This window comes from Saccostrea cucullata, unplaced genomic scaffold (genome assembly GCF_032062105.1).
Source record: "Saccostrea cucullata isolate Sc308-1 unplaced genomic scaffold, CSIRO_AGI_Scuc_v1 ctg13296, whole genome shotgun sequence".
NCBI lineage: Eukaryota > Metazoa > Mollusca > Bivalvia > Ostreida > Ostreidae > Saccostrea > Saccostrea cuccullata.
The window spans coordinates 6,377-17,983 of NW_026921171.1; the positions used below are offsets into that span (position 1 = coordinate 6,377).

The 11,607-nt window shown below is 35.7% G+C and overlaps 2 protein-coding genes across 2 annotated transcripts; both read right to left on the bottom strand.

The window, feature by feature from the left end:
* Positions 1 to 284: 284 nt before the first annotated feature.
* LOC134259341 (uncharacterized) lies at positions 285 to 1,695 on the bottom strand. Its single transcript, XM_062741933.1, has 2 exons — positions 1,335 to 1,695; positions 285 to 880 (listed from the first exon to the last, which is right to left on the bottom strand). The coding sequence occupies exons 1-2, from the start codon at positions 1,693 to 1,695 to the stop codon at positions 285 to 287; spliced, it is 957 nt and encodes a 318-aa protein (XP_062597917.1).
* LOC134259342 (uncharacterized) lies at positions 1,318 to 3,020 on the bottom strand. Its single transcript, XM_062741934.1, has 2 exons — positions 2,781 to 3,020; positions 1,318 to 2,735 (listed from the first exon to the last, which is right to left on the bottom strand). The coding sequence occupies exons 1-2, from the start codon at positions 3,000 to 3,002 to the stop codon at positions 1,857 to 1,859; spliced, it is 1,101 nt and encodes a 366-aa protein (XP_062597918.1). The 5' UTR covers positions 3,003 to 3,020; the 3' UTR covers positions 1,318 to 1,856.
* Positions 3,021 to 11,607: the final 8,587 nt, after the last annotated feature.

Here is an 11,607-nt window from a genome sequence, read left to right on the forward strand (position 1 = left end):
GGGACCAAGTCACATGACCCATCCGCCACAAACTAACATTGGGGCGGCAATTTTGCAGCCCAAAGTAACAATAAAAGCACAAATTGTGCCCACAAAATTAGGTACCAATTGCACCGAAATTATGCCAAATCGGCTAAGTCACATAAGGCACAAATTGTGCACAAAAAATAAGGTACAAATTGCACCAAAATTATGCCAAATCGGCTCAAGTCATTTAAAGCACAAATTGTGCACACAAAATAAGGTACAAATTGCACCAAAATACAATTGGCTCATGACAAGCATCAAGGAAATGTTGACGAAACAAAATTACAACCAATGAAATGATCCAAAGCATTCCTCAAAGTATTGATAAAAATACTGTTTCCCAAATCTGACAAATGAACTCCATCTTTTCTAAATAATTCCTTGCATTGAGCTCTAATATCTGGATAACTGACTGATGCACCCCGACCCTGAAACTTATTTAGCACAAATGTAGCACAGGCACTATTAATTCTACGTCTACAGTTTTGTCCTTCTGTATTTGCAAGACAATTAATCCAATTATTTCGAGGCAAAATATGTGACCAAATTATAAAAGTTTGTGGAAGTAAATTAGCAATATTTGCCAAAGTTGACTTGCAATATTTTTGAAGACCCCTTAATGTATTGTGAGCCTGACCAATATTATTGCCCCCACAATGTATAATAATAATCTTTGGCTTCTTGTTACGAGCTAACAAAAATTCAATTGTGGGATATAATTGCTCCCAGACCATACCCCGAATTCCATGCCACAAGATGTTGGAAGACTCCTGCCCAAGATTCTCTTGATTTGAATTCTTCGCATATATGTGAGCCCAATGAATAATTGACGAGCCTATGATCCAAATCGAATCTAAATATAAAATTTAAAATTGATGAGCAAATTAAACACTTATTATTATTATTTTTTTTTTTTTGAATTGTAACTTTGTGTCATATGACAATACATATACAGTGTAACTCAATGTAAATTTACAACGAACATGGTCTTATGTACGATTTGTAAGCTGCTGACTGCCACCTTCCCATCTGCTTAATATGATCCTCTGAAAACCCTTTTGTATACAAGTGGGTTGCACCCCCAATGCGAAATGAGTGCGTCTTAAATTGAGTTGACTGTATATTCAGAAACTGCAAAGCTTTGTTTAACATGGACGAAAACTGGTATTCGGTTAAGGGTTTGGAATTTAAATGAGAAAAGTAGGACACCCTTTTTACATTGGTACTTAATGCAGCAAACTTCTGCAAAAATTGAAACAATAAATTTGTATCATTTGATTTTTTCACATGCACAAATGCCCCCGCACCAATTTGATCAGTCTTAGATGTTTTGATAAAGATTTCAATGGTATCACTAGATACAGTTATATGCTGGACACCCAAAGCCACCACTTCACTCACCCTTAGTAATGCAAAGAAAGCCAATGCAAAAGCAGACTGAAATAAAGCTGCTTCAAAATCAGAAAAACACAAATGTGGCAAAACACTGACAATGCTATTCAACAAAGGTAATGTAATTGGTTTTCTTATATCCTGAGATGGATTACATCTCTTGTAACCAGCTAACAACTTCTTAATAATAAATGAATCCACTGGATTCTGCCAACCATGCAAGTTAATGACGAAACTGATTCCTGATAAATAGCATTTGACAGTAGAAAAAGCCATATTACTCTCTGACAGATATGCTATAAAATTAATCATGTGATCAACGGGTGGGGGCCATATCTGCTGGAATGACAACTGTTGTCTAAAATTGAAAAAACTTTGCAATCCCTGACGGTATACATTCGCTGTATTTTGAGATACACTGGCCTGCAGAAGACTGGCTACAGTTCCTGAATAGCTCTCCAAAACTGAATAGGTACCATGGAGGGAAAGGGGTCTGCCCAAGGAGCCAATTGACGAAACCTGGTCCACTGAAACCGAGAAATAGCATCTGCAATTTCATTTTTAACACCTGGTATATGTTGAGCTTTTATTTGTACATTAAACTTGAGGGTCTGCAGAACTAACATCCGGACTAATATCATAATTCTTTTGTTTTTTGATGATTTGTTATTAATGATGTACACCAAAGATAAATTGTCAATATGAAGTAGGAGTTTTTTGTTCCTTAAGCTTTCAGCCCAAATCATAACCCCTAATACAATAGGTACAAGTTCTAGGAAAGTGATATCCCTGTAGCATTCCTCAGGCCAGCCATGAGGCCAATGCAGACTACACCAATGTTTACCGAACACAACACCGCAACCATGAGAACTTGAACTATCTGAATAAAAATGGAGTGAATCATCTTCCTGCCATACAAGACTAGGAAATTGTGTCCTACCATTAAAATCAGTAAGAAATTGAACCCACATTAACAAGTCTAACTTAATTTCTGCTGTAATTCTTATAAAATGGAAAGATTTTTTGACTCCTGCCATTGAACCATAAAGTCTTGAACAAAAAGCCCTTCCAGCTGGCAATGCCTTAACCACAAATGCAAGCGCCCCGGCCAATGACTGCATTTCTTTCAAAGTAACCTTTTTTGAATTAAGTATTCCATTTATCTTTGCCAATAACTCCCTAACTTTATCATCTGGAACAAATATAGTTCCGGAAATAGTATCTATGCCTAAACCTAGAAAACTCAAACGAGTAGAAGGTCCCTCTGTTTTCTCAAAAGCTAAAGGAATGCCTAAGTCTAAACATAACTCTTCAAACTGTCTCATTAAATCCAAACACTGAGATGAATTGGCCCTTCCTACAAACAAAAAATCATCTAAATAGTGAATAATGCTTTTCAATTTAGACCTCTGAGCTAATTCCCAGTGAAGGAATGTAGAAAACTTCTCAAATAAAGAGCACGACAATGAACAACCCATAGGTAAGCACTTGTCAATGTAATATGCACCAGAGTGTTGAAAGCCTAATAAACAAAAATCCTGTGGACAAACTGGTAACAGACGAAATGCACAGGAAATGTCCATTTTTGCTAATAAGGCACCCTCACCCTTACTCGCAATTAAAGAAACAGCATCATCAAAAGTGGAATAACTGACAGAACATAAACTGGGGTCTATGTAGTCATTAACACTGTCACCTGTTGGATATGACAAATTTGTGATCATTCGCCAACCACCTTGTTTTTTGGGAACTAAACCTATTGGATTACATCGCAAATTAGATATTGGGGGGTATAAAAATGGACCCATTATTCTTCCTAACTTAACTTCCTTATCAATTTTCTCCTGTATTTGAAAGCTGTACTGCATTGCAGATTTCATGTTTTTAAACTCCACCCTCCTCCTAGGACCATCAAAATTCAAGGAAAACCCAAATTTGAAACCCAAGGACAAACAATGAGCATCTTGAACATTTGGGTAAGTAGATAATATTTGATTCAAATTTTCACAATTAATAGGTGAGTGACCAAGTTCCCATAAATTCTGACAATTATGTGGCAGAATTGGACTGCGACTGGCCCTTTGAATACTGGAACCGCTGGTTCCTGGAATGGAAATGTGCACGATTATTGAAATTGGTCTGTGATGAAGATTGTTCTGACGCAGCAGTTGAATTAACCTTGAAACATTTCACCAAAGGATGAAAAGCATTACATTTTAGACAACTATGCACATAATTGCAATTTGACTTGTTGCAAATGCCCTGATAATTATAACTGTAGCATTTGTTGCGGGGCTGCAATGACTGCTGGCGTGATAAAGGGTTAGTAGGAGCAGTGGACGAATGCATATAGATCATCCACAGCTCTGCATCAACAGAAGCCCAACTTACAGCGGTGTTGTAAGATTTTTTCAGCCTAAACTGAATATCATATTCTAACCAATTTCCCTTGATTTTTTCAGCCCCCCTCTTTATCAATGACATATACTTAAACAATGAGATTGCTTCAGATGGCTGTTTGACTAAATAAACTGATGCAAAAATTGCAAAAGCATCTAGCCATTGTGATAGGTTTGAAATTTTTTGTTCCTTATGCTTAGGCTTTACCTGAAATACACCATCTTCAAACACAAGCTGATTTTGTTGTGTCGAGGTCGGATCATGAAAGAGAAGTGTACCAAAATTTATGAATTGATTATTGAAAATTTTTTCTTTCACTTTCTGAGGCAAATGCGCTGCTAGGGGTGATGCGGTGCTAATAAATGGATTTGGCAAATTATCTAAAGGGTCAAATTGAATTGTACCTTGATTAACTTCAGCTGAACTAGCGGGCTGCAGGGGAACTAAGGAGGCGACAGTGGACACAGTCTGACGTTGAGTCACGATCGGTGCCTGGTCAGTCACGATCGGTGCCTGGTCAACAATGGTGACATCATGCGGTCGAGGGAGCGTTGCTTCAGGTACACTTCGTTTTTTGGCCCTGGCTGCAGAATTTGTCGTTGTTGTCCGTGAATAGGGACTTCTAGACTTCGAAACTCTCGATGCCCGTAACATACTTATGACAACTCAAAGATGAAACTGCAGATGATGATCGATTAAATCGTTTAAAAATTTTGAGCGTCTGCTTCACTCAAATTATGGAATAGAAAGGAATATTCTAGAAGACATGCGCATTCAACAAATATTTTTGAGCACCGAACCCGATGAATTATGAACGTAATGATTAGGAGTTATCGATCTTAGCATATGTAAAAAACTAAGCTGCGCGAAATAACCAGGTTTATCCATATTTGATAAACTCCATTAATAAGATATCATTTTTAGAGTTTCATTGGGATATGACATGAAGTCGGTCACGTGATCATCGAATTCTATCCAATATCTTTTTTGTAGATCTTAATGTATGAAAAATATACAAAATTTTAATAAATTTTTGATTTCTAAACTGGTTTCTACTAGTAATTGTTTTTTTAAAAATTTGAAACACTTAAAATGTGATTTTGGCAGATTTAAGTTTTTTCCTTAAAGGATTATATAAGAAATGCTATCCTTGGGTATCTTGCACAAATGCCTGGTAAGGTACCTCAATTTTTTATGAGTAAACATGTTAAAGTAGTAATTCTTCGATGATAAAATCTTGGAAAAAATTATATATTATCAAGGAAAGTCTCGTCTGTCCTTAAGTATGAACGATATCTCAGTTATTTCTGCAGGAAGATTTTTGGGAGTTGAACTATGTTCATTCTCCCATGGTCATCACGCATTTAACATGCGCAGTAATTTGTATTGATTACATAAAGCCGAAAGCGAGGCTACTGTGTCGACCGATTTACTCCGATGATATTCAACAGAAAACATGCAGAAACATCCGCCACAAATAGTTCATGTCATTTTCTCCTGAATTGGTCTAATTTTCATAATTTGAAATGTAAGTAAATGTAATGATAAAGTAATCTTATTTTGAATATTAGATTTCGTTCAAAGTAAAACTAAATTATAAAGAACCTTAAAAGTTTTTCGTAATGTAGTGTAGCGTCATTACCGGCCGCCAGGAGGCGCTGTGCGTTTCTGCGGAGTTAAAACAATTTAAATAAAAATATTTAACATTCATATAGTAGTATATATATTAAAAAGAGCTTCTATAACAAGAACGCACAATAAACATAATTTTTTTTTATAAAGAATGAGGTAAATATTTCATCCAATCATGATTGAGAAACTTAGCCATGTTTGAGGTGCGGAGAAAATTAGGACATGTGTTGGGCATAGTGTAAAGCAAAGACCGCGTTATGTATAGTGCACAAATTTACTTTCTCTATTTAATCAGGATTTGTTGTACGTATTTTTTTTTAAAATGACGTGTACACATGTACATATATAAAAATTTTCAAAAATATGGTTAAATATTAACTCATTAAAAGACCTAGCAGGCTACAGAATATTACAAGATTTAGTCCAAGCAGACGAGGATAATGCACGTTTTACAATGTGCCAATAATTTTCCCCTACAACTCAAAGAAACTGAAAGAGAAGAAATGTAGTGGCGGATCTAGAGGGAGTTTAGTTTTTTCCTCTAAGAGAGAGCAAGGAGCCCCACATATTTGTTGCGTTTTTATTAAATTAAAACTACACTGCATATCTAGTTATAGATTACATTAAACATTAGTTTTAAACTTTTAAATGCCTCTTAATTATACAGGCCCACGGTTTGTTGACACAGAGGACCAGGGGTACTTTGCTTATATACACATGTAATACTGAACATGCATTATATAATTAAGAAAATCATGCAATGTCGTACACAAGCGTTTAATGTAACGAGGATATTTATTAACAGATAAATATAAGATATTTTAAACAGATCACCATTTCAGTCTTTAGTTGCTTCATAAAGGGAACAATGGTTTGCGTCAGATTTTTGACGCTTGCGTCAATATATGTTTCTTGTACACTGAAAGAGAAACGAACGACAACTCTACATACTGACGGCAAGCGGTAAATCTAATCTTCTCGACGCCCGACGGTCCCAGATTTTTAGCAATATCTTTTTTACCGGTGCACAGAATTTATTCAAACTTTTCAAGAACATTTTCTTGGTTTAAATGAATTCATTAATGCATAAAAACTTTAGAAAACATGCGTATTTATTACTAAACTAGCAGTATCACCTGCCAAAAGCGGTAAATCTAGTACTCTGTTATAAATGTTAAAACCAAAAACGGACACCGATGTTTTCGTAAAATCGCGATTAAAAACAACAAAATGAAGTTTGTTTTTTGTTTTTTTATAAAAGGAAAACCTCATTTACATACTAGATAATTTGTACGCACACAAACTCTCACATATACCACTGTTTAAATGTTTGGTCATTAAATATTTGTTTTTAACTTGGTATTGCTTTTTTCTTCACAATATTAAAAAAAGTTTTGACGTTCTCCATGTATAATGTTCGTGTAATTGAAATACATTTCTATTCACAGAGAAGTTGAATATAACAAACCTGTTAGCTCTTAAAAGGATGCTGTGTGAAAATCCATATTTTATCAACATTGATATTATTCCTGCGAAACTGAAATTTTCATAACACATGGGTAAAGGTGCCAAGGAAAAATATATCACAAATTTGAAGACTTTGAGCAGTGAATTATATAAATGATCAACCGCCTCTAATATGAATATAATGGCAGTGTCCATGTTTTGCAATGGGAAACCCAAAATATGTGTAGGATGAAAAAGTAATAGAAGGTTCACAACGGCAATATGTAAAGATTCTATGAAAATTTCGTTCAGTGGTGTAAGAGGAGTTGCGGATAAGAGATGGATATACCTAAAGCGTAACAAACAGACGGACGGAAATCCCGATTAATAAATACCCTCCCGCTTTTCAAGCAAGGGGTATAAAAATGAGGAATAATGTAGACAGGCAAGAATTATGGCTCATGCATTTTTTGCTATTCAATGTCTCTGAATGTCTTTCTCAAGATCGTTGCAACTCAAAAAATCTGAAACAGTTGACTGTATTTGAAATAATAATATTGTTCAATCACTTAACCTCCCGATCAAAGATGTTATTTTACACCATGTTCAACTCCCATGAGTGCTTTCAGTACTTTGATTGTATTAGGGCCCCGCTCGGCGGGCGCCCTATAGTGATCAGTCTGTCCGTCCGAGATCTCTTGTCCGGAGCATATCTTCTCTCTCTCTTTGGCCCTATCTGGCTCATACTTCACCCACAGTGTGCCTTTGGGTAACTGGTGTGCAGTGACTTTGAACCATGTTTCTAAATCAAAGGTCAAGGTCATAGCAGAATTATATGAAAAATCCTTGTCCGGATCATATCTTCTCTCTCCTTGGCCCAATCTGACTCAAACTTCACCCACAGTGCCTTACGGTAACCAGTGCGAGTGGCTTTGAACCATGTTTCTAGGTAAAAGGTCAAGGTCAAAGCAGAACTATATGAAAAATCCTTGTCTGGATCATATCTTCTCTCTCCTTGGCCCAATATGGCTCATACTTCACGCACAAAGTGCCTTTGGGTAACCAGTGTGCAGTGACCTTGAGCCATGTTTCTAGGTAAAAGGTCAAGGTCAAAGCAGAATTAAATGAAAAATCCTTGTTTGGAGCATATCTTCTCTCCCCTTTGTCCAATGTGCTCAAATCTCACAGAGTGCTAGTGGTCAGCGAATGTGAAGTGATCTTAAACAAAGTTTCTAGGTAAAGGGTCAAGGTCAAAAATATCCTTTCTGTTTAAATTCTTGTCTGGAGCATATTTTCTCTCTTTCCTTGGCTTAATCTGGCTCATACTTTACCCACAGAGTGCCCTTGGGTAAAGGGTGTTCAGTGACCTTGAATCATGTTTCTAGGTCAAAGGTTAAAGTCATAGCAGATTTATATGAAAAATCCTTGTTCGGGGCATATCTCTGCCCTTTGTCCAACTAGGATCATACCTCACTCAGAGTGCCATTGGGTGAAGGGTGTGCAGTGACCTTGAACTATGTCTTTAGGTCAAAGGTTAACACCATAGCAGAATTATGTGAAAACCCTTGTTCGGAGCATATTGTCTCTCCTATTAGTCCAATGTTGCTCATACTTCACCCACAGAGTGCCTTTGGTCAGTGAATGTGCAGTGACCATAAACAAAGTTTTTAGGTCAAGGTTCAAGGTAAGAAATAGCCCCTATTTTGTATTGTTTTATGGACTTTTGATCTTGGGCATCAACGATAGTGGGAAATGTGGGATAAATTCCCGTTATGCATAAATTATCCCATATTTCCCACTGTCGTTGATGTCCATTGCATATTATACTAATTAAACAATCTAATTAAAATTAGATCATTTGTAAGTGTTCATGTATTTTGTTATGTCGCTTACAGCGACATAACAAACACGAGCGTAAAGGATCTTATTTTAATTAGATTGACACACAGACAGATGCGCACGATATTTGCATGCCTATTACGCCTCCTTAGCTCCTGACCTATCGACCTGCATTATTTACATTCCAATAGAATTATCAAGAAATCAACTCCCCTAACTTTTAAAGAGTTAACACATAGGGAAAAAAACAGAAATGAAAATATTGAAATATAAATCCCTAAAAAGCAAACACTAAACATATAATCGGAAAAAGCAGTATTATTTGTTGCGGAAAAGCAGGGTCCTTTTTGCAGAATATTAATGTCGATTTGAGAAAAAAGTGGAACTTTGACGGTAATGTTTTACACTGAAGTATCAGAGAAAAATGTTATAATTGATATTCAATTTTGTCACTTTTATATCTGTTGCAAAATAGGAATTTTGCTCGCCTTGTTCGCCTATATTATATAGTTATTTCTCCCAGACTTTTCTCTATTCCATCTGAGCCCATTTTGATTTCGACGCGTATACGGAACAGAACGGAACAGAATGTAAACATCCTTGGGTATTATTTTAATTAAAAAAACATTATTTTTAAACTAACACTATAGGCACGTAGTATCAGAGGGTGGAAGGGGGCAGAGGGGCTTGGCCCCTCCGTTAACTTTTTACCATTGAAAATGCTCATTGAAAGGCCGGTTCTCCCCCTCAACACTTTTTCTTGCAGTATACAAGAAGTAAAAATTTGGTACTGAAAGATTTTTTTCCTCAGGTAAAGTCGAATTTTTCTGGCTCCCCCTTTCCAAAACGATGCTACGTCCTTGCATTAATTACTTGCTCAATGAAATACATGTCTCAAAGTAGTAATCTGTGAAATGCATATGATATCTACCGCAATTCCGATCATTCATCCTCGTTTTTTCCCTTATTGTTTTCTTTTATTCATTCCTTCATTTTCTATTAACTGTATTTAATTTAATTGTACACGGACTTTGTTGGTCTCCATCTTCCTCAAGGGTGCCTAAACCATCGTACTGACAAGGAAAAAAAACCCAAAACCCAATCATCTCATATTAAGTGAAAAAAACCATATCTTTCTTGATATTTTTACATTTGATAACGCCCTAGCCAAAAGCAATTAAAAAATAAAGTGAAAATCAACATAAAATGTATTAATCTGGAATATCGTAATCTATTAAATAGAGGAAACAACGATGCATAGGCGTCGGAAGCAAATTAAAAAGGGGGGGGCTAATTGAAAGTGGGAGGCTAAACCAACAAAAAAAAACAAATACCAATTTCCAATGCCTATATTTTGTATATGTTTGCAAAAAAGGGGCGTTATGCCCCCCACCCCGGTTCCGACGCCTTTGTGATGTTATATCCTCAGTCGGATTTTTTTCTCTCTGTCTTTTTTTTTTTTGAAGAACATAGTCAAGCAGTTCAATACTGCGCAGAAGATAGTGCAGACATATTGAAAGAGAATTTCAGAAATTAGAATCAAAATGATTAAGATATAGTTTGTAAGAATGTCAATGTAAATTGAATAAATAAAAATTAATACTTCAGAAAATTTCGTATCATGTGTGCTAAAAATAAAATGATTCAAACTATGTATAGAAATTTAAGTCAGGGGTATCCTCTTTTGAATGTGAAGGAGAGCATTACTCACAATTAGGTCTGTTCACTTTGATGCTATAAATAGAATATATCGATTGACGAACCTTGCTTTTCATTGGGCGCACTTTCATCGTTTGATCTTCAGTCACGTGTTCATTTTGGTGGGAATTTTTTGTTGTGTCGACCTACTGAATGTGCGTGTGAGGTGTTTCCGTTGAATCCTTTGTCTTGTTCTAAAGTTCACATGGATTTTTGAATTTTAACCCCAGGTGAGTTGACGTGAAATAAATGCATTTTTGTTCCAAGTTTGTAAAAATGGAATTTTGATAAAATTTTGTTCCAAACTTGTGAGACTGAGTTTATCAGTATTGACAATAATGTGAACACAGGACAATTCGGCAATGTTTCAATGATTTTTCCTTGTTTATTAGATGTACGTCCTGGACGATGTGGTGAAATGGGAAATGCCCAGTTGACGGTATCTCTTCATTCGAGCAGCGGTCTCTAGAGAAATGTTTCTCTGCAGTCATCCGCAGGTAAGATCACGTGACAGTTACAAAGTGAACAAACTTGACACAGTTTAACTTTTAGTAGTTCTGTGGCGGTAACTCGGAATAGGGAGATAAGAAAGAGAATGCAGGCGAAAAAATCAATTACAGAGGTCTGTTCAATCACTAGATTTGGCCACATACATTGAATTAGCTATATTTATTTCTCTAGCTTTATATCCAAAATAGCTTGTTGTAGCTATTATCTAGTTTTCCATAACATGCTTTTAACAGGTTGGGCACAGTTCCTTTTTCGGGGAAGTATTACTATTAAAGGGAACTATTACCCTTTTCAGTAATAAAAACATTACTGAATTCGGGAATTTTCACTCGTTTAGCATGTTTAGCCTCTATTCTCGTGTTTGTTTTGAATAAAAGATAAAGTGCAAGAATATTTTCACATCTTCTAAATATTTATTGTCTATTAAGTGTGTTTGTGCTCAAAACTGCAATAGTTATTGCTGCAAAAAGCTGAAAAAGAGTTGTAAAATATTTCTATTATATAGGTTTCTTATGGAAGCTTACCTGTGTTAAAATTGTGATAATGGATACGTTCAGCAATAGCTAACTTGTTCATGAGATTATTCATTCTAATTTAATTTTATACTATTTCTTTAAATGAAATCGTAATAATAATTTTAAATACCACCACTTCTTATACAGA